General features: G+C 39.1%; 1 protein-coding gene across 2 annotated transcripts in view; it reads left to right on the top strand.

Moving 5' to 3' along the window:
- Positions 1–21,720, top strand: part of RGS7 (regulator of G-protein signaling 7) — a 256,859-nt gene that overhangs the window by 161,202 nt on the left and 73,937 nt on the right. For both annotated transcript variants that reach the window (XM_009893635.1, XM_009893636.1), the window contains exons 4-5: positions 10,153–10,259; positions 21,064–21,115. In XM_009893635.1, coding sequence (XP_009891937.1) covers positions 10,153–10,259; positions 21,064–21,115 — 159 coding nt within the window. The remainder of the gene's footprint in view (positions 1–10,152; positions 10,260–21,063; positions 21,116–21,720) is intronic.

The raw sequence follows: 21,720 nt of genomic DNA, 5'->3' as shown, positions 1-21,720 counted from the left end.
AGTGTGACAAAGAAAGGAGAAGCAGTGACACTGTGCTGTGACCAGGGAAGCATGTTGTCGTACAGGGCACCATGCCTGAGGGAACCTTGGTGTAAAATAAGTTTCCTGGCTGATGCTCGCTTGTACAAGTTCTTGGACGTCATGTGCTGTGGAGAATGTATCACATAGTTCCCCACCGAATGTTTGCAGCCAAACAATTTGATCACACATCTGTAGACCCAGCCACTGGAGGAGAAGAAAGTAGGAAGATCTGGTGTACTAACAGCAACTGGCGAGCAGTATACAAGAAAACCTGAAATAATAGCATAATATTTCTACTGTTGAGTAGAAGTAGTCTATGTCCGATATTTTGGGTCTTTACAGAAGCTTGAAATTGTGGAATAAGATTTCATCTGAGAGACTTTTCAAAAGTATGGTATTTGCAGTAATGTTTTTTTTGGTAAACATTTCTTTTTGTCTTTAGCAGGTTTGCTCAAAAGGGTGCACATATGACTGTATATATTAGCACAGAGTATCATACTGGAGGGGGGGATGAGTGAAGTGTTAAGAAATATCTTGTGAAGACAAGTTCAGACTGTCATTGGGGGAAACAAGACACACAGTGTTTGATTTTTTGTATTTTGCCCTGAAGAAGCATGGGAATCAAAGCTCAAACTAAAAAGTTGCCATTTCAGAGGAAGTGCCAGTGGGAAAAACAGGAAACCCATGCTTCAAAGAAGTCTGGATTTCATCCTTCTATCATTTCAATTTAAAGAGACAAGATATATCAGTAGTAAAATAGCGAAAAGTCTGTAATTTCTGCAAAATTGAAAATAGAAAAAATCAAGAGTAGTACTTGTGAAATTGGAAGAAATGTTTTACAACTGCTGATTTGGGTTGGAGGGTACAGAACTAAATTCCTCCATTGGAAGGCCTGATTGCTGGTGTGATATTGGTAGGCGATTTAAAAAAATGAGGAGAGAGATGACAGGGAAACTAAAGGCAACTTTAAATACATTCAGGCCTCTTTTATCACCATGTGCTGAATGGACTTGTTATCTAGTGACAAAATTGTGTCATATTCTGTTTTCCCAGGTAGCTAAGTCTACCTGATGCTTGCAGCTTGATTGGATTTCTTCCAACCTGTGTTGATGCACATTTCCAGTATGCTAAAAAAGCATGCTGAGCAAATATTTCAGAGGTGAAGTTATAGTACTGCTCAATACCAGCACCTCACTCCCCATTTGTCTGTTTCATGAGACTTCAAATTGCAACTCCTTTTTTTTTTTTTTTGTCAACAAGAACACTATTGTGCTCACCTCAAGTCATTACATTTTGAGGTCTCAGGGGTCTGCCTTTCAAGATACAATTTTATTGAGGGAATAAAAGCTAAGCTTTAGTAGGAGGTAGCAACGGTGTGTGAATCAGCTGAAGTCTAGTGGGAAACAATCGTATAAAAAATTTAACAGACAATACTTAAAAAGTTTTCAAGAGGAAGGTCTGTGTATTGCTAATGGTTAAATGCAACTTCTCTTTCAAGGGTATCTTTTTTTTCCTTCCTTTTAATAACTTCTTTCTTCTTTTTCTTTTCTTTTCTTTTTTTTTCCCCCTTTTTTTCCTCCTTCTGTGAGTGAAGAAAGCTCTTTTGCTTTGGTTTCTTTTTTTCTTTCAAGAAACTGTAGGTCAGCTTCCCCTTTCATTCAGTCTTTCATGGTGGCATGGCTTCTGTTGACCTTGTCTGGATAAAATCTTTCCAGGATTATGTCAGACATTTAGCTCAGTCCCATTTCACCCACATCCTGTGAGCACGTAAGACAAGACTGGTAGCATGTCCCTGGTTTGCTGGATGGTTTTTTTGAACAAAGTAGTTGATGTTTCAGGTATACATCATTGTCTCTAGACTTGGGACGTGTATAAGTGACACCCTGTGTTATACATCAGCTCAGAGTGTAAGGGTGGACGTTACCATTCCTTGGGCAGATGAGGATTCATGGCACATCTCAGATAGGTTTTCCTCTTACCTGCTGGGCCATATTCCTGCTTTTTTTGCTGCTGATGGCATCAGCAGTCACTGTCTAGCACAGGACAAGCAAAATCCTACCTATTTAGCTAAGCTGCTGTGGTGACAGGTAACTTGGTTTGTGATGGGTATCTTGGAATCAAGCATGATTCTCATTTTACCCGGGTTTGGGTAAATAGTGCCTCTTCCTTCACTGACTCTTTTGCCCTCCCTGAAATGACTCTCACTGAGCGCTGCTCCCTTTGCAAATTCCATCCTTCAGATGGGACAAAAGAGAGAGGTTTATAGTGACGTGGGTGTTCAAGAACTTTTCTAGCTGTTTTATTCTCCCTCTTTAAATGCCGCAGTCAGGCCCAGAGAGTGAGTCTCTCCTACGCTTTGTGTAAGCTTGAGAAGCAGGTTGTATTTTATTACTTTAACTTAAAGTTAATCCTTTGCAGCTTGTGTTCACACTGGCAATGAAATGACAGCAGGAGTGAGGTGAGAGTAAGTGATAATGTCTTGGCATTCGACACTTAAAATGAATATGTGCCTGTGAAGTTCTGACTCATTAATTCTTTTTCCAGGCAGCCGCGTGGCTTAGCAATGCACTTCAGTTCTGTGATGGATTTTAGATTAGAAAAATAACCCAGAATAACAAACACTTTATTGTTTGATGGAAAAGGAGGTTTTCATTTGTTTGACATTTTTGTATCAGGAAGTGTATGAAAAACTTGCAAGTTTGGGTTTTTAACTGTCACTTACATCATATAGCAATCTTAAGGACACAAAATACCCCAAACCGTGTTCCTTGTAGGAAACCTGTCTATATAGGACTGAGCTGCACAGAAGAACATAAAACAGACTCTGAAAAATACCATTTTATAGTAGAGCAGGATTGGGAAACACCCTGTTTTACTTTCCCTAGTCCCTGAGAGATTACTGCAAGCTGCTTCAGATGTTGTGAGACTAAATAAAATCGTACGATACTAAGAAGTGTTTTATAGAATCGTAGAATGGTTAGGGTTGGAAGGGACCTTAAAGAACATCTAATTCCAACCCCCCTGTCATGGGCAGGGACACCTCCCACTAGTCCAGGTTGCTCAAAGCTCCCTCCAACGTGGCCTTGAGCACTTCCAGGGATGGGGCATCCACAACTTCTCTAGGCAACCTGTTCCAGTGTGTCAGCACCCTCACAGTAAAGAACTTCTTCCTAATATCTAATCTAAATCTACCTTCTTTCAGTTTAAAAACCCCTTACCCCTTGTCCTGTCACTCCACTCCCTGATAAAGACTCCCTCCTCATCTTTTCCTGTGGGCCCCCTTTAAGTACTGAAAGGCTGCTATAAGGTCTCCTCAGAGCCTGTTCTTCCCCAAGCTGAACAACCCGAGTTGTCTCAGCCTGTCTTCATAGGAGAGGTGCTCCAGCCCTCTGATCATCTTCGTAGTCCTCCTCTGGACTCACTCTAACAGGCCCATGTGCTTCTTATGTTGGGGCCCCCGGAGCTGTATGCAGTACTCCAGGTGGGGTCTCATGAGAGCGGAGTAGAGGGGCAGAATCACCTCCTTTGGCCGGCTGGCCACACTTCTTTTGATGCAGCCCAGGATGCAGTTGTCTTTCTGGGCTGCAGGCGCACATTGCCGGCCCCTGTTGAGCTTCTCATCAGCCAACACACCCCCAAGTCCTTCTCCTCAGGGCTGCTCTCGATCAATTCTATGCCTGGCCTGTATTTGTGCTTGGGATTGCCCTGGCTCACATGCAGGACCTAGCACTTGGCCTTGTTGAACTTCATGAGGTTGGCACAGGCCCACCTCTCAAGCCTGTCAAGGTCCCTCTGGATGGCATCCCTTCCCTCCAGCGTGTCAACTGCACCACACAGCTTGATGTCATTGGCAAATTTGCTGAGGGTGCACTCAATCCCACTGTCCATATCACCAACAAAGACGTTAAATAGTACTGCTCCCAGTAACGACCCCTGAGGAACACCACTTGTCGCTGGTTTCCACTTGGATATCAAGCTGTTGACCTTGTCTTTGAGTGCAGCCATCCAGCCAGTTCCTTATGCGCCAAGTGGTCCATCCATCAAATCCATGTTTCTCCAATTTAGAGACCAGGATGTTGTGCAGGACAGTGTCAAACGCTTTGCACAAGTCTAGGTTGATAATATCTATTGGTCTTCCCTTATTCACGAATGCTGTAATACCATTGTAGAACACCAAATTTGTCAAAATGGACTTCAGAGCAAAGATAAATATAGAGACCACATCACACATCATTCAAAGCACAGAAACATGTTTATCCGAAGAAAAACAAGGAACATCCATCCTTTTTAATCCCCTCCTGTGGATGTTAGCAGAAGAAACAACTTGTTCCACTGATATTGCCATACCCTGCAATTTAAGATGAATGAACTATCATCAATCCATACAATAGCAATTACAGTAAGGAGAAAACTTGAAAATAAAATGAAAACTCAGCAACCAGGGTGTATTTTTTATTCTTTATATTTCATCAGGTTTGCATTGTCCCAAAGCATTGAAAATGTCTGACTCTCTTGTATAAAACAAAGTATAGTAAATGTGATTCGCATTTAATCCATCAAGATCACTGTCCTTGTAATGGCACCGCAGATGGCTGGGCAATATTACGTCTCAAAAAAATGATTACTAATCAACCTATATGCATGTGTTGTTCACTTCACCCACTCAGCTAAATAAAGTTCAACAGCAGAGTGAACCGTGGAATTTTAAGCTTTTTGTGAGCTTTTAGCCTGGCAGTAGCATACACATTAAGAATCAAAACTACACCCACAACAACATTTTGGATTTTTATAAAAATTTCATATCCTGTTGAAATGCACCAGACTCATAAAGATGTATTTCTGTCTTTCACCTAAGGTGTTTCTTTTCCATTAGCTGTTATAACTTGCAACTCCTGCAGCACACTGTCCTTTTTATAGTTATGAAAAATTAAAACAATGGTTTGAGTACATTTGTTTCTTGAATATGCTGTTCTACTTTTCAGCAGTATCACTGCTAGGAAGTATTCCTGCAACCTCGGTTCAGATAATTGATGTCTCCAAAACAAGCAGTCAGCAACAGAGGAAGCTGAAGTCTACTCTGTTCTTCCATTTACACCTCAACGAGCTTTGTGTCCCTCAGATTTTTTGCATGATGCTACTGGCTCCAGGCTTTATTCATTGTATATCAGTTGACGGCGATTTGAATTGTGCCTTCTCAGTGAGGTTATCTGGGTGTAACTGAGAATGTAGTTTACGTTACATATTCTTACACACAGTGGCTGAAGATTGTGAAATAATAGCTGTGTAGATATTGCATTTCTGTGTGCATCTGTGTACACTTGCCATCTAAAAAACCCCAGTATTTTCTTGCTTTTAGTCTATGTTCCTCCAATTTGTTAAATTTGTATTCTGAATACATATAAACATTACTCTTTCTACCTGGGAACCTTTATATTGAAAAGTATTTTTCAGGCTTCTTTTTTGTTTTTTGTTTGTTTGTTTGTTTGTTTTTTAACTAATGCACTTCATAGAAGTTTTTGATGTTCCTAATCTCCATCTGCCATTCTTCCAGATGAAAAGTACTTATTTAAGTGAAAATCCTCTAACTTCACATGCAGGAATAGCTGGAGAATTCAGAAGCTGTCTGAACTGAACTTCTAGGCATTTAGGCCTGTAGGACTAGTCTGCTGCTGGTTACGTTTTCCTTTTCAGGCTCATGGTTTCGTTTCCTAAATCCTACTGTTCTAATTCATTGGCTTCTTACAGTATTTATTTTTTAGTCTGATTTTAGCAAATTGAGATGTATGTCAAAGTGTTGCCTTTGTTGTGTCTGTAATACACAGGACAACTTCCTGCTTGGAGATGAGAAACCTCCTGAGAGCTAAGTTTTCTTTCTGTGCAGAAGATCTACTGCTGCTATGCAGAGAACAGTTCTCTGCCAGTCTGGTGTGAGGCAGGGTCACAATTTTGTGGACATTATTCACCAGTTACAATTTTGTGGATGTTCTTCACCTGTTCAACCCATATTTGATTTATAGCTTATTCACTCTTTCTGCAAATATTGTTGATAATTCTTTGTTTATGCAGTTACCCCATTGTCAGATGATACCAATGGAGATGTTAGACTTTTAAGTGAATGTCTTCAGTCTTATACGAGACGCATTTTTTTCCTTTTGTTTGTTTTCCTTTGAATAAAGCAGATATTGCTCACGTTCCCAAGTGTGAGCTACAGTGGATCTTCTGTTGTTCTTAAAAATGGATATTTGTGCATTTATATTTATGCAATGCTGGAATAAATTGCTGGATTGATAGCCATAGAAAATGAAAATTAGTTGTCTATTAGGTGAAGGAAAAAAGAAGCGATGTGACAAGTTTATGTGTCCCTATTAACTCTTAATGGCTAAAGGGACAGAGAGATACCTTAACATTGAGTTAGTGTAGTTTCGTCCCAGCTGAATGAGATATCCTGAGGTGAGCATAAGGCCACCTTAGTCTCCATACATAACTGAAGAAGAGATATAGGCTCCTAATGGGAATGATTCAGATCTTAAATAAACTCAATTGGCTTCTGGAGAAGGCGTAGTCTCTCTTTCCATTTTTTGCATGGAGAACTAGTAGTGATTATATACTTGCATATATGACTCAGTAGTCAGTGAGAGAACTAACTCTTACTCCTTGCCAGGATTATAGGCTGTTCTGGCAGGAGCTTTCAAGTCATTTCTTCTCATATTGTCTCCATCCCTGTTTTCTGCAACTTGTTCCAATTCTGCTTGATGCACTTACAGAGATGTAATATAATTCAGGTTGAGAAGGACTTCAGGAGGACTCCAGTCCAACCTCTTGCTCAACACAGGGTCAACTGTAAGGTCAAGCATGTTGTCCAGGAATTTATCTGTTCAGATCTTGAAACCCTTCAGGGATGCAGACTGCACAGCCTCTCTGGGCAGCCTCTTCTGATGCTTGGCTGAAGTGAAAAAGTGAAAACCATCCTTGGTTTCGTTTTTATTACCATCGTCTCTCTCTTTTTTTTTTAATTTTATTTTTAATTGCCATGCAACTCCACAAAAAATCTTAATCTTAGCTCTGTCATTAGGTAATCTCCTTTTATGCATTGGAAGAGTGCTGCTAGGCACCCCCAAAACCTTCTCTTTTTCAGTCTGAGCAAGCCCAGCTCCCCCAGCCTCTCCTCAAAAGGGAAGTGCTCCAGCCCCAACCATCTTGGTGACCCTGCGCTAGACACACTCGAGTTTGTTCATGTCTTTCTTGTGTTGGCGTGGACATGTTATTCCCAGCTGGACATAGTAGTCCAGACATGGTCTAAAGATTGCTGGGTAAAGGGGAATAATGTAAGCTTTTTGTGCTTTTGAAAAATATTACAATTCAGAATCCAGGAAGAACATGAACCAAGTCTGGAGCCTATTTATTTTCTGCTAAATCTGAAGAGAATGCACTTGCGTCTGCGTCAGGCAAGCCCTGTCACCCTTATCTAAGAAATCCTTTCTCTAAAAATGTCAGCACATTTCTTCCTTTGTTTTTCTCTCATTCCACGAAGATACATAATACCTGCAAAAAAAAAAAAAAATAGTTTTTGGAATTGGCAATAAGTTGCAGTGTGAAGAACAAAGAAAAGCTTAATAAAATTAAAAGGTAGACAAAATGAACCAAAATGAAAAGAACCTCAGGAACTAACTCACTACAGAAAGCATTGACTCAAAATTTTTAATCCAAGAGATAATAGTATTTGGTGGTTTGAAATAATAGCAACAATATATGGACTTACATTGATTAGGATAAAGTTCAGATGTGGATTTGAAGACATCTCAAGCACCATGAGAGAAGCAACTACCTTGTTTCTGTTAGGGAGATTTCTTGTAGGCTTGCAATGGGGAGAAGGCTTATTAACAGGATTGTGGTGTTTTTATAGCAAGCCAGAGAGCTCACAGCCAGAGAGGGTGTATTAGATTTTCTTAGATAATGGCTCTGCTGGAGGGGCAGGAACCAGTTTGCTAAACATAGAGATCACAAGGATTATTGGGTAACAAATAAACCCTGGTAGGGTTATGTACTCTCAGTTAAGTACTGTCCAGATTCCCTTTCTTGTTCCTTTCACATGCTTGTTGGCTTTGGGTTAGCTTAATAATATCCCACTCCACATCCTGTATCTCCATACCAATGAATGTCTCCAGGCAAGCAAAAAGGTGGAAGAGGGAATTTTCTGAGATGATGATGAAATGTGGGTGAATTAGTAATCCTCTGTTTCCTTCTCATATCCAAAATAATAATGGGTGAAACATAAGTGAATCCCTCTTTCTGTGATTGTTAGCAAGACAGCAGTTATCCAGAATCGGATTTCTTTCTGCATGATGATGCTCTGACTGCTGGTCAGATGCCACAGTGGTCTTTTAACAATGCAAGACAAGACAGACCTGTGCTGCAACGTTTATGCTTTCCATTGCTGAAAGCCAAATTACAGGCAATAGGAACAAATGAGCCCTTTTTAGAGGATGAATACGAATCTGTGTATGTTGTGGTGGTGTAACGTGTTTTCCATTGTGCAAATATTCATTCTTAATCATTCTGCATACTTTCTGGATTCACGCTGAATTAATAATTTAGATCAAAGATCCCTCATTTTTAGGCAGATCTCACTGTTTCTGTCTTTCTTCTCTTTGTCTTTTCTTTCCTCTCCTTCCCACCTTCCACTTACTCCCTGTGTGTCCAATATGGCCTTTTTATCAATCTTTTTCCTTTTCTCCTCCCTGATGTTGTCCTGGAGCAGTATTGTCCCCTCTCACATCAGCTCCTGTGACTGGTGGCTTTGTCATATAGCTCAGTTCTTTCCAAGGCTCATGTTTTAAAATCAGGATTCTTCATTGGTTGTGGACTGTTATTAATAGGTTATGCCAGGAAATTTTTAATCTAGCAGCAGAAATGGCTGTGCAGTTATTTTAGGGATTTGTACTGGAGTTGCAAGGTTGGTAAAGAAATATGGTAAAGAGATTAAATGCTGCAACAAAAGCATAACTCTAAATAATGCTGTTCTCTTCCTACAACATTGTGTTCTTCTCAGCAAAATAATGACAATACTGAGCAAGAGACTTCAGGCACCGATACTGGACAGTGATTCACTGAGAATACAAGAGCACATATTAACTTGACTATTACATATTATGGTTTTGTTCATTAAAGTGAATTGAATTCATCCTGTTTATGTCCAGTTCTGGACTCCTCACTACAAGAGAGACATGCACACATCGGAGGGCCATGAAGATGATTAAGGGCCTGGAGCATCTCTGCTATGAGAAAAGATGCTGTTCAGTCTGGAGAAGAGAAGGGTCAGGGGGAATCTCATCTATATGTATAAATACCTGGTGGGAAGGTGCAAAGCAGAGGGAGTCAGGCTCTTTTCAGTGGTGCCCAGTTACAGGACAAGAGGCAGTGGGCACAAACTGAAACACGGTAGGTTCCCTCTGAACATTGGGAAACATTTTTTTACTGTGCAGGTGACCAAGCGCTGGCACAGAGAGATTGCAGAGTCTTCCTCTTTGGAGATATTCAAAAGCCATCTGGACATGGTCCTGGGCAACTGGCTCTAGGTGGCTGTGCTTGAGCATGGGGGTTGGATCAGATGACCTCCAGAGGTCCCTTCCAACCTCAATCATTCTGTGATTCTGTGATCCTTTGTTATTTTCCTAGTAATGAGAAACTTTTAAGGAAATCTCTATCCTTTACTGTAGTTCTGATAAAGCTAGTGAGGAAGGTATCATGCAATTGGAATCAACCATTTTAACATCATGTAATCTGAAACCATTCCAAAGAGGAAAAGCAGTATGCACCATCAGGATAAATATCATAGCTGTTTTCAGCTTCAAAACAAGTGAGTGAACATTATGGTAGCTACCTGCTAGTGCTGATGTAAGTCGTGGAACTACTGTGACATCTAATAGCCATTTGTTAGGGAGAGTAAAGGGTTTATTTTGGTTGCATCATTATATTACATAGAAAAAGACAGTGCTTTCACAATGAGAGGACCTTGACGGACAGTCAGGTGGTTATCTGCAGAAGATAGGGTGAATCTGAAAAAGAAAACGAAACTGCTAAGAGATGTTATTTATTTTTTTTAAATTTATCTTTCTTTTCTTGTTCAAACAGTGGAAGCTCTACATTTGGGAACGCTGATGGCAGCGCATGGCTATTTCTTTCCAATCTCAGACCATGTTCTAACACTAAAGGATGATGGCACCTTTTATCGATTCCAGGTAAGTGTTTTCAATATATTCTTGACTTGCACAAATGGAGGCTTATATTAAAGGTCTTACACAAAGGTTCACAGAAAATTATAACCATACTTTGTCTCTTATGTAACCTAGTAAATAGTGGCCATTCCCCTTAAAGTAAAAAGTGGTAGAAGGATTTTAACTTAAGTCAGTATAGTGTTAAGATGATAGTGACCATTCTGATCCCTTGAAAATGTGATAATGCTAAGTTTGGAAGCATCTCTCATGAAATCAATTAATCTAGTATTTTGGAAATATAGCAAAGAAAATGAAATTATCTTATTGATTCTTATTCCCAACATAGTTTTAATTTGGAAAGGGAGAATTATTTTACTTATAAAGCTGACAGCAGAAATCTGATAAAAAATGGAGGGTAATATTTATATTCTTTCTCACGTGTGGATTTTGTTATTGGTAATGGAGTAGTATTGAAGTAATGTGTATTCTTCAAACAAGCGCAGACATACTTCTACATTGATGTGTCAGTCCCATTGCATACAACAAGCATGCAGTTGCTTCAGAACAAGCTGGAAGTATGTATATGTATGTATATGTATACCTATACCCACATGTATATCATTCAGGTACCTGCATAGTTGTATTTTATTATAGTAGATTTCAAACTAAGGGCTTGGGGAGCAGGAGTGTTGCTTTTCTAATGATGAATAGTGGGCTAGAAGTTTGCCGAGCAATACCACCTATGACTTGAAACAAATATGATTGCACAGTATCTGAGCATGTATTCTAGAGAAGGAATTAATTTTGCTTGCCATGTGCCACCTTTGACAATGGTGTTTATGTTCTGTATTGGTCTTCCGTTTAGGTGGTCTATCTGGTAGGTATCATCAAGAACTGCTCCAGGATCTTCCCTAGATATTTGTTGCTTTGAAAAGATATGATGATTATCACTATGAAATTGATGATATGAACACCATAGTTTGGTATTCCTGCTCTGTTAGTTCTAATTGTGTTAAATACTCACAGAAAAATAGTATCTGGTAGAACAAAATCTATTGTCTTCAAGATATTTAAGTCTAAGCTTTGTCTTAAACATTGTTTAAATAAGAAGCCATCAAGAATAAAATAAAGCTGAGATTGCGGTCTTTAAAATGCAAAAGAAAACTGTGATTCATTGGAGACCAATCATAGTCTCAAACATCGTATTAGATTAATTACTGTACAATACTTTAATCAATGTTTTGGCTTGGGTGCTATAGACCCACATAAGGGAAGAGAAACATTTATAGTATTTGGTCTAAAACAAAATCTTAGAGTGAATATAATTAGCTATGTACAGCACTGTCTCGCAAGAAAGAGAATTATATATTGCATACATGCATACAATATTATCATATTTTCATATGTAGATCCTGTGGGTCATACAGTGCAAAACAACTGTCGTTAAGCAGGACAGTAAGTTACATGTGTATATGGACAATACACAGAGCAGTCACGCCAAGCCTCCTCCCCCAGATCCAAAGTTACCTTTGATCCTGGAGAGGGGATTTGAAGGAAACGGTTTCCTTCACATGGTGCTTCATCCTCCTCGCTGTTCGGTATAAAGAGAGAGGGATAGCACATGGGTGAAGGGGCTTACTGCTCAGGGAAAGTCACCGATGTGGTTATGAGGTAAGTGAAAAGTGGGAAGAAAGCCAATTCTTGGCTTGTCTCTGCTTAAGCGGCAGCCAGAAGGACAAAATATCTGAGGACTCCATTTTGCAGAGAATAGGATTCATTTGTAGGAGTGCTGGTCATTGAATTCTGCACAGCTGCTGGCCTGCTGCTATCTCAAATATGGGAAAGCAGCACCTCTGCTAGCACGATAATTTAACTGGAGGAAAGTATAGATCAGAATTAGCTGCACTGTGAACAGCTGAGAATACTGCAGCTGCCCTGCCATGGGCTTTCCTCAGAGAGGTCTAGGGCCTACGTGTTTGGACATGAAGCTTCAGTGAGGGTTAGACTGTAAAATGATATCATTTGATTTACATAAGTTCAGGATTCGGCACCCATTTCACATATGTGTATGAAATCAGATCATTTCTTCAAGTGTTGCTCAGTATATATCTTCAGTATTTTGGTTGTTTGCTGCTCTGTGGTACCTTTTGCATTGCTATTCCTTTGCTAACAATGTTAGAACAATGCAATTTTAGCTGTTAATGTATAGCGTGAGAAAAAAATCATAGTGGTGTCATACTGTTAACTGGAGTTGTACCAGCAGAATTTATGTCATTACAATTCCACATTTCCCACCAAAATAAGGCTAATATAAAATCTGTTACTGAAGCTGTTAAATTGGAAGATGAAGACAACATACTCAAGGGGAGGAAAGTTTGACTGCAAAAGTGTGAATTTTGCACTAGAATAGTTGCCTGGGTGCTTTGGAAATAGGACCCCCTGAGTATTGGACAGAAGTCACAAATTTCTGGATGTTTTAATAGAAAGAGAAAACTGTGCACCTGCCAGCACTGAAAAGTTCACAAGCCATTTCTGCAGAGAAATCTCTGTCTGCAAAACAAAGACCTGACCTACAAAAAACAGACTAGCTACAATAATGTTCTCCGTGCACTTCATTCTTTGTTTTCCAAAGGGTGATGCATTCCCTCCTGACAGTAAAATCGCTTCCAGTTTGTTTTAAACAACCTTCTGTTGTATAGAAATAGCTAAAAGCAGTGGAGATTGTGCTTCATTTGTGCAAATGCCCTTCTAGAGGCAAAATTATACTTTTTCAGTTATTACTCTTTCCAGCAGGAGGGCTGTAAGATTGTAGTTGCATCTGCTTTTTTAAATAACGTGGCCTTAGAAATAAAAAAATCATTCCAGAACATTCTTTGACCTACTAAGATGTAATTAGGTTAGTTTCTGTGATAACAATTTAATTCAAAGGGGATGGATCTTAAAATTAATTGCCTTACGCAGAGAGAGGAAATTTCTTATTAGTCTGAACAAGGCAAAGCAGAAAATTCAGGGATAGTGATACTTTCTGAACCATCCTGAACAGTTGCATTGCCTTTTCCTAGTAATTTAAGCCTGGAACCAAACAAGGAGATGAATACCTCCTAACCACCTGCTCTACCTGGGAGCCAATAGGTATGAGGGGCCCAAATAAGAAAAGCAAGGTGCACCTTAGAAGGCAGATATTCCTGGAGCCGGGCATTACTCACTGAAACCATTCATCTGTGTTCACATACGTCTGTCCTAGTGAGGAACACCCAACTCGCCCTCTCAGCTGCTAAACTTCTATAATAGCCTTCCAGGGAAAGATATGTTGATTTCTTCTACGAGTTGCACATACATACTAAGTGTCTCAATGTTCATAGTTAAAAATAATGTTTCCTACTATCTTTTGTCTTTAAACGAACACCTAGGATACTTGAGGCTAGTGATAATCCCACTCCCATTTTTTTATGAGATTAATTCATGATTTAATTTTCAGAGATTAAATTTAGGTTCTGCTGTTGTTTTGTAACTTTTAAGATGGAAGGCATAAATAGCTGAGAAAAAGTGTGAAAATGGGAAGAGTGTCTTGTGAAAGCACGAGTCTGGTGAAGATAGTAGCAAAACTCATGGATTTTGGCAAGATGAAGATTTCACCTGTGATGTCTTCTCCTGTTCTACCACTGGGAACCATTTCTTGACAAACTCGTGTAACCTCTCTGCTCTTGTTTTCCCATGCCTAAATTGGGGATGAAAATATATAGCAATCACTGTAAGGATCTTGGAATATCTTTGCTGCAAAATAGTGTAGACTGAAGTGTTGTGGAACTTTGTGTCTCAGGTGGAATTACATTGCTTCCCGCATCTCTCTGAGTCAGCCCAGCTCAAGTAGCTACCACTTGGCTCAGTCCTGGGCCAGCCTCTGGCCATTCTGAATAACGAGGCACTGAACATTGCAGCTCTCCAGCCACTATCCACAGTCTTCGCTGGATCCTCTACCATGCCTTGAGGGAAGGATTTTATTGGAAACCAGATAGTAGCAATAAAAAAGAAGCAGGTTATCTTATCCAGCATTTGGCAGATTTTCTTTGGCAATTGCACGTGGAAGGACTAATTCATTGTCTCTTCAGCTCAGGCTCAGCATATACAAGTTCTGTTTAGGTTTCAAATAGGGAAAAATAATTTCAAATCCTTGAGTCTTTCTGACTGCCCGGTTTTCCAGGTTAGAAAAGAGGAGTCACAAAGCCAAAATCTTTGTTGTTTCCATCTTCCTCGACCTCTTTTTTAATAATTCTGAGCTAGCCGTGGAGCATTACTTGCTGACATCCTTCCTCTATGGGCTTGACAGTGCTAGACCAGCGCTCTTACCCTTTTCCTTTACTGGGATATCATTTGCGTCAACTGCAGTGAATGTAAAACTGAATGCCTGTGAATTCTGCTATCCATCAAGCAAGGTATTTGGGATTGTATGTAACTTTCTTTTAGCAAAGACTCGATTTCGGCTGTTTATAAAGACTCCAGTTGCCAGTGAGAAGAATAGCAGTAACATGCAAAGGAAGGGGTTTATGAGTGATTTGAATATTCCTCCCCCATCCCAGCAATTAGATTTTAAAACATTTCTTGGAGTGGAGCAGCTTCAAAAACAACAATTATTTTCTTATTACAATCGACAAGGGGTAGCTGAAAGATGCTTAATGATTTCCCTCCTCAGTAATACAGTTTAATGCATAGAAATTAATCATGTTTTATAAAAGCTGATGGGCAACACTGATTTTTACAAGTGGCTGTTTCATTAGCTCAGATATTATTATTGATTAATTTTATGGTAGGGCCAAAGCGGATCTATTTGTTTTATCATAGAATTGCTCACGATGCATAACAGCAGCTGCTGCCAATTTGTTTAGTGTAGAATATGTGCTATATTACAGGATTTTGCTTCATGTGACTTTATTAACAGAAGGACTCTGGATTTCTGTGGTTAGGTTTACCTAATGATATTAGTGACCAATGCAAGAGAAACAGTATATGTTTGTGTGTGCAAAACCATCAATGGTATAAAGATCCTTGTAACAGCCTGTTCTGTTCTGAATGCTTAAAGGGCTCTGCGATCGCATGTGCAGTGCTAGGTAAGCCATATTTCTCTAGCTGCTGACTTGTACTGGCTGCTTATTCAAATTACAGATACAATTAAACAAAGTGCCTTAAAAGTGTACTGATGAAACCTGGCAGCATTATTTCTGCCTGGGCTCATAAACAGTACTTGACTTTCCCCAAACCGTTCTACCGCCCACCTTCCTTCCGGCTATAAGTGGGATGTCATGGCAAAATGACAAATGTTCCCTGTTTAATACTTGTTCATGATGAACTGCTCCACATTTCCTTCTGAGGAAAAGTAAAATTCTTAAGTATGATAATTCCTTCAGGCTTTCTACATTTCTCAAAAAAAAATCCCTTGATATTTCATAACCTTTTCTTTGAAAATTGTAGTATTGAGGTACAATGTTATTCCATGCCCATAACTCTCCTGGGAAAATCTTCATTTGTATAGGGTTACTACATCATGAAACAAGGCACATAGATTGTGTAATGTTTGTGCTATAGGAATACATGATATTGTAAGGGATGTTATAATTTTTCTACAGCGTAATGGGATTTGTGAGTTGTAAGAAATAGTTAGACCAAGCTTTGTTTGCATAGTCCAGGTATAGAGAAGGTCATTTACATGGGCAGAACCTCCTTGCATTCCTGTGGGCATTTTTTAACAAATCAGATGAGAGCAAGCAACTTTCTCCTTTGCACACCCTTCCTGTTCTCATTCCTGACCTTATTCCCAGGGACCAAGGATCTTCTTATTGGATTCTTCTTACTTCCTAATCTTTCCTTCTTGAACAAGGCAAATGTCCTTCCCCCAGCCTTCATGGATAACCTCTCCAGCAAATTCTTCTAAGGGATTATTAAATATTTGGACTGTGAAATTGTGTGGAGACTTTTGGAACAGAAGTGGAAAGATGTAAATTCTGCACATACATCATAGTGACATGTAATTTGATTAAACTATTTGAGGTCTGTAACATCTAAGGGACAAAGTAAACTTCAGACTCCATTAGTAGGAAAATCAGGTTTTCGGAGTCAAAGGTTCCAGGGATTTTTATCTGGGACCTTGTGCAAACTCATCGTTAACTTGCCTGATTGTGGAGGTTGGGACAATAAATCTCTGCACAGGTAGGAGCCTGTGAGGCGCTGGGGCTGAGGAGGACTGCAGCCGGGGGCGATGGGGATGCACTCAGAGCGTGCCCCTGAAGAACAGAGTTAGACAAGGTGCACTGCAGCGCCAGCCTGAACACGGGGTCTTGAATCAGATTTCCCCAAATCCTTAATGTATCATTCTAATAACTGAATTGTACTATTGTGGGAGCCTTGTAATGAGGTTTCTCCCTAGGTTTTTTCTCAGCCATGAGTGATGCTGCTTGAGATTTACTTTTATTGCTACAATTTGTCAAAGGGTATTCCAGTTTATCCAGTGAACATGACACATGGTGAGGTAGATTAAGACAAGAACTTTATGACTGTTAATACCAAGTAATTAGACAAGAAAATTTGGAATACACTTTTGGGAAAACGTCAGTCATTTTAACTACACACAAGTTTATTTTTGATGGATTTTTTTCCATACAATCACAGCATTGCAAAAATCCGTTAATCAGAAACTGATTTTTTTTATCGTGTTTCATTGTCAATGTCTAGGGTTTTTTTAAAGATTTTTCTTGATTTTTTGGACTTTCTCTCTGTTTAAGTCTTAATTCTGTCCTTTACCACTCTTTTTGTGCCTGGTTTTAGGAGAATTTTCCTTGTCTTTTCACCCACCAATGCCATTTCCTGCTTCAAAAGTGAAAAATAGTTATCTCCTCTTTGAATACAACTTTATCAGCTTTTGAGCACATATCTTATGATGATACTATACTTCTTTACTTGCTGGTAAGAAAGTAATGTTGGACTTTGCCTTGGTCAAAATACATAGCATCTACTGTTTATTTCTCATCTGGTAGGGCCTTTACACTGTCGTGACCTAATATGTTTTTGAAAAATTAAAATTTGAGTAAGATTTAGCTTTTAAGGATTGAGAAATCGATAGTGTATTACAATTGTTCAATCTAGACACAAGACTGAGAAAGGTTAGAATACAGAAAATTTCAGCCTTTCCCATTTTCTGAAAAAGGTATATCTTCCCCTTGCAGTAGTCTTCTGTGGCTCCTCTGCCTTATATGATTTTCTTTTTAATTACTGTCCATGTCTCAAAGGTTACTTGAATGAATATTTTTTCCATGTATAACTTGTCCTTCAGGTAACTTGCACCTCTTTAAACATCATGCAGATAATCCAATACTTTTGACAACTGCTGGCAGTTAGATACTAGATATTACGAGAGTTAGAGATAGAGAAGGAAGAGAAGTACCAGAGCAAAAATTTCATCATAATATTTACACATGCATGTATCTCACAGTGCTGAGGAACCAGAAGCCATTCTTTAGTTTGGTGAGGCTTTTTCGTTTTCCACAAATAAACACAGTTTACCCACATGAAGACACAGTAATTCCTTAAGCATTCTGTGCTGAATTTCATCAGGCCTCTAACCTGAACTGTCTGACCTCATATAAATATTTCTCTTCCTGTTTTTTTTTTCTCCTGTACTTTGCCCGGTAGTCTTATCTTCATGTCAAAATTAATTTTGGGCATGTTCACAGAGCTGATTGCAGGCAGACTTGAACTTTGTTCCCGGCGGGAGCCAGCTGGCTGGGGGCCAGCTCTGGCCACCTTGCAGCGCTTGAGCTGATGAGCCGTACTTCTCAGCAGGTCCCGGTAAATGCACGGGAGCAGCACGCAGGCTGGGTCACAGCTTGCAGTTCAGAGGCAGCTTGTGCCTGCCCAGTTGAGAGCGTCGGCAAGGAGAGCTCACGCCTGCGTGTCATTCCCTGGGCAGGAAGACCTTTATCTGAACACAGTCTCCCTCCTTCTGGACACTCAAACAAGGAAGGCGTTTAATAATCTTCTGTACTTATCTGTACTAACCGTTACCCCTGTTCTCATATCATAATGTTTGCCTTTTGCTGGGGTTTCTTTTTGCCTTACCTTATAACATGTTATTGAAACCTTTTATTATGACTTATCTTGTGCTTTGCTAATTAAAACTCATGTTCTGTTTTAATTTTTCTGCTTTTATCTCCAGAGGGATGGTGGCGCAGGGAGGCTTAGACTCATCCTTAGTAGCACACACATTAATTTCTGCTTTTCCCATGATCTCTTTTTCATGTTTTGTTGATTGGAGATCGGCGGTGTGGTTACACTGGCCTGTCAATACACTTTTTCTCTAAAGGTACTTAGACATTTAGTACGGTCTCTTTCAATAGCTGCCATCTCCCCTCCATCTCCTTGTCCCTCCATTTACTTTCCTGAGAGCCCTCCTTCGCCTGGCCTCTGAGCCTGCTGGCCCTCATGCTGCTGTACTCGTCTTTGCAGAATACCAGACTCATCCTGCCATTGCTTTCACTCCAAGTACTACACACCTGCAAAGTCTTGGTTGGGTATTCTCTAATGGAACAAAACGCATTTTATTTGTTCCCTCAAAAGTTTCGTTCGGTTTCCGAAAGGAGAAAGTGTCCTCGGTACACTTTCACACTCAGCATTGGTCTGAAGTGAGTCCCTGTGTTAGAAGCAGGTCCCGCCATTGAGACGCACCTTTTTGTCCTTCAGAAAAGCCTTGGCCAGCTCTGCATCCTAGTGAGCTGAAGTGACATTTCACAACATTGAAGATCCTGCACCCTTTGCCGTATTCTGTTTAGCGCCCATGCTCCCTCCACCACTCATGTGCAAGTCCCAGTAAAAGTTTAATGAGTTATTTTAGCTAAATACTGAAAAAAGTAATATCAGATTTATCCTTGCTTGATATAATCTCTCTGAGAGCCTCTCAGAACTATTTCTTGCAGTATTCTTGCTGACCGAGGGTAGCTTTTGGTTTATGTATGAAACAACAGAGTCCTTCTCTTACATCGTAAACATATAGTATCTCCTCGTAGCCTGATGTGACATGAACGCCAAAAGCAATTTTGTGATTTGCTCAAAACCTCATGGGGTTGCCTCAAAATCAGAAGACGTAACTGCTACTCCCCCCTTAATAAAATCTGAACCCCAGCCAGTTTCAGCTCAGGAGCTGTCTGGGCTAATGTGGTTTCTATGTATTTGGTAACCCTCACTGCATCCTTTTTCCAGAAGTTCAGCTTAAACCTCTAAACAGAAATTAAAGTTCCTGTTAGCAGGAAAATGATGTGGTTGTGCTTTTCCTCTTGGCCTCTCCCGAGATACTCTTCATGCCTCTAAGGAAGAACTGTTTGCCCTCCCCAAGAGCAAAAACTGTATATTTAAATGATGGTGACTTTAAGCTTTATATGATTGACATTGTTAAATTACTTTTATAGCTTCTTGCTTCTCCAGGATTTGCTGAGTGCTGCCATTCATTGCTTAGGGGTTCCTCATCTTTCCATTTATGCTTCTACTGGTCAGTGATTTCCGTGGCACTGCGAAGGAATAGTTGATAGGAGATTGACTTATTGCTGCTCCATTACAGAGCACAAACCAGTTTACGAGAGACTTGTCTCAGCCTTTAAACTTAGCTTGTGATAGTTTCTTTTTTACCCTTTAATTCATTGCTATTGCTTGATAAATAGCAATTTCTAAATCGCTGCTATTAAAGTTGATTGGTCATTGTTACAATACAGAGAGATACAGAGAGATTTTTCGCAATATATATTTAAGCTGGCAGCAGGTGTGATTCTGTCACCCATCAGCCCTGTTGGTTTCCAGATTAACAGTAAAACAATTTTGAGGAAAGTGGGCAACAAGAGAAGTTTCCATTTTTGCAGCTGGAAGATCTTTGAGAAAAACTAGTAAGAAGCAGATAGTAAAGCAGAAGTTTTTCCTAAGGAAGCACCTGTGTTTTGAAATACCACTCAGACCAGTCCACATATTTAATGAGATTAATTCAACTGCTCAAATAATATATAATTCTCTGCATGTGAGTGTATGTATATCTATATGAATGTGTTATGTATAAAATACTATAATCCTTTGCATTTTAACAAAAAGTTACCATTTAAAAAATTAAGTTATTTGTATGAAAAATGCCTATGTGGTCTTATATTCTTCATTTGGCAGAAATGAATTATTTTAACAATACATTCACACAGTTTTAATAAGCATATTATTGAACTAGTTATTGATACTTGTATTTGCTTTCCATTGAAAAAAAATCACATTTTAAATCAAAATTGGTAAATTATTAGAAAATAAATAGACTGCCACAAATGAAAAGAACTTTGATAACTTTGTGAAAACAGGTTGTGTTTAGTGGCATTTTTAAACAAGTAACTCCTAGGAAAGATTATTGGATATTAATATATACTAATGAAAACTCTCCAGAATCAAGAATTGAGTGTACCCCAAAGTATCTTCTGTCTTTTCACCTTCTAAAACCAATTCTTCAGGACACATGAGAGGTATGCTGCTAGGGAAGATGAAAAAGACAGCCTCACTACCTAACCTTGTGGGTTTTGTTCCCTTGACTTTAAGAATAAAAAGAATACTTTGTTCTTCTTTATCAATGCCATTCTGACGCTAGTGCAATAAACAAGCGTACAAAAGCAATTTTCTGTTTTGATGCCTATTTCAAAATTGTCAAGTTAACAGTATAATAGATCTAGCAAAATGTAAATTGACTCTGAAAACCAGTATCAATCCAAGGACTGTATAATGCTTGCATTGTCTAACTTGAGTTCCCTACTTTTTGTTTTGTCTATAGACACCCTATTTTTGGCCATCAAATTGTTGGGAGCCGGAAAACACAGACTATGGTCAGTGTAGAAATCTTTCCTATTTCTTTTGGGAATTATGTATTATATGAATGAACTCATCATTGCAGTCTGTCTTGTTTAATCATCCCACTGTTAAAAACATAATTATATGTCATGTAATTCCTGTGCAAGAATTGCTGATATTGAAATGAATGTGTTGTTACCTTTTTCAAAGTTTATTAGAAATTTATGAAAGTCAGATTTGGAGTTGATCTTAGGGAAAAAAAAAAAAAGCCTCAAAACTCATCAAAATTGACCTTGCCATTTGCATCTCCTGCTAGCTCCAGGAAGTGTAATTATTTACAATGACAAAGTCTCAGTGAAGCAGAGGACACTTTATTGATGGTTATGCAATAACTGTTCTCAGATTCAGACCCAAAGATGTGCCTAGTTTAGATATTTTATTTCTGATACACACTTTGTAGAAAATGATTTATTATGGAAACTAATATGGTTCTAATATGAACTATATTAGAAAATATCGTGTTTGCCTGTTTCTTGGGGGTTTATTCATAAATTGCACATTACAATTACTGATGCATGCTTAGACAGGAATATCTGAAGATAATACATAGTAAAGTATTACAAAAAAGCTCATAAAAATT

This window comes from Charadrius vociferus, unplaced genomic scaffold (assembly GCF_000708025.1).
Source record: "Charadrius vociferus isolate BGI_N301 unplaced genomic scaffold, ASM70802v2 scaffold309, whole genome shotgun sequence".
Lineage (NCBI taxonomy): Eukaryota > Metazoa > Chordata > Aves > Charadriiformes > Charadriidae > Charadrius > Charadrius vociferus.
The sequence above is the reverse complement of the archived record's forward strand: the minus strand, read 5'-3'. Positions and strand labels throughout refer to the sequence as shown.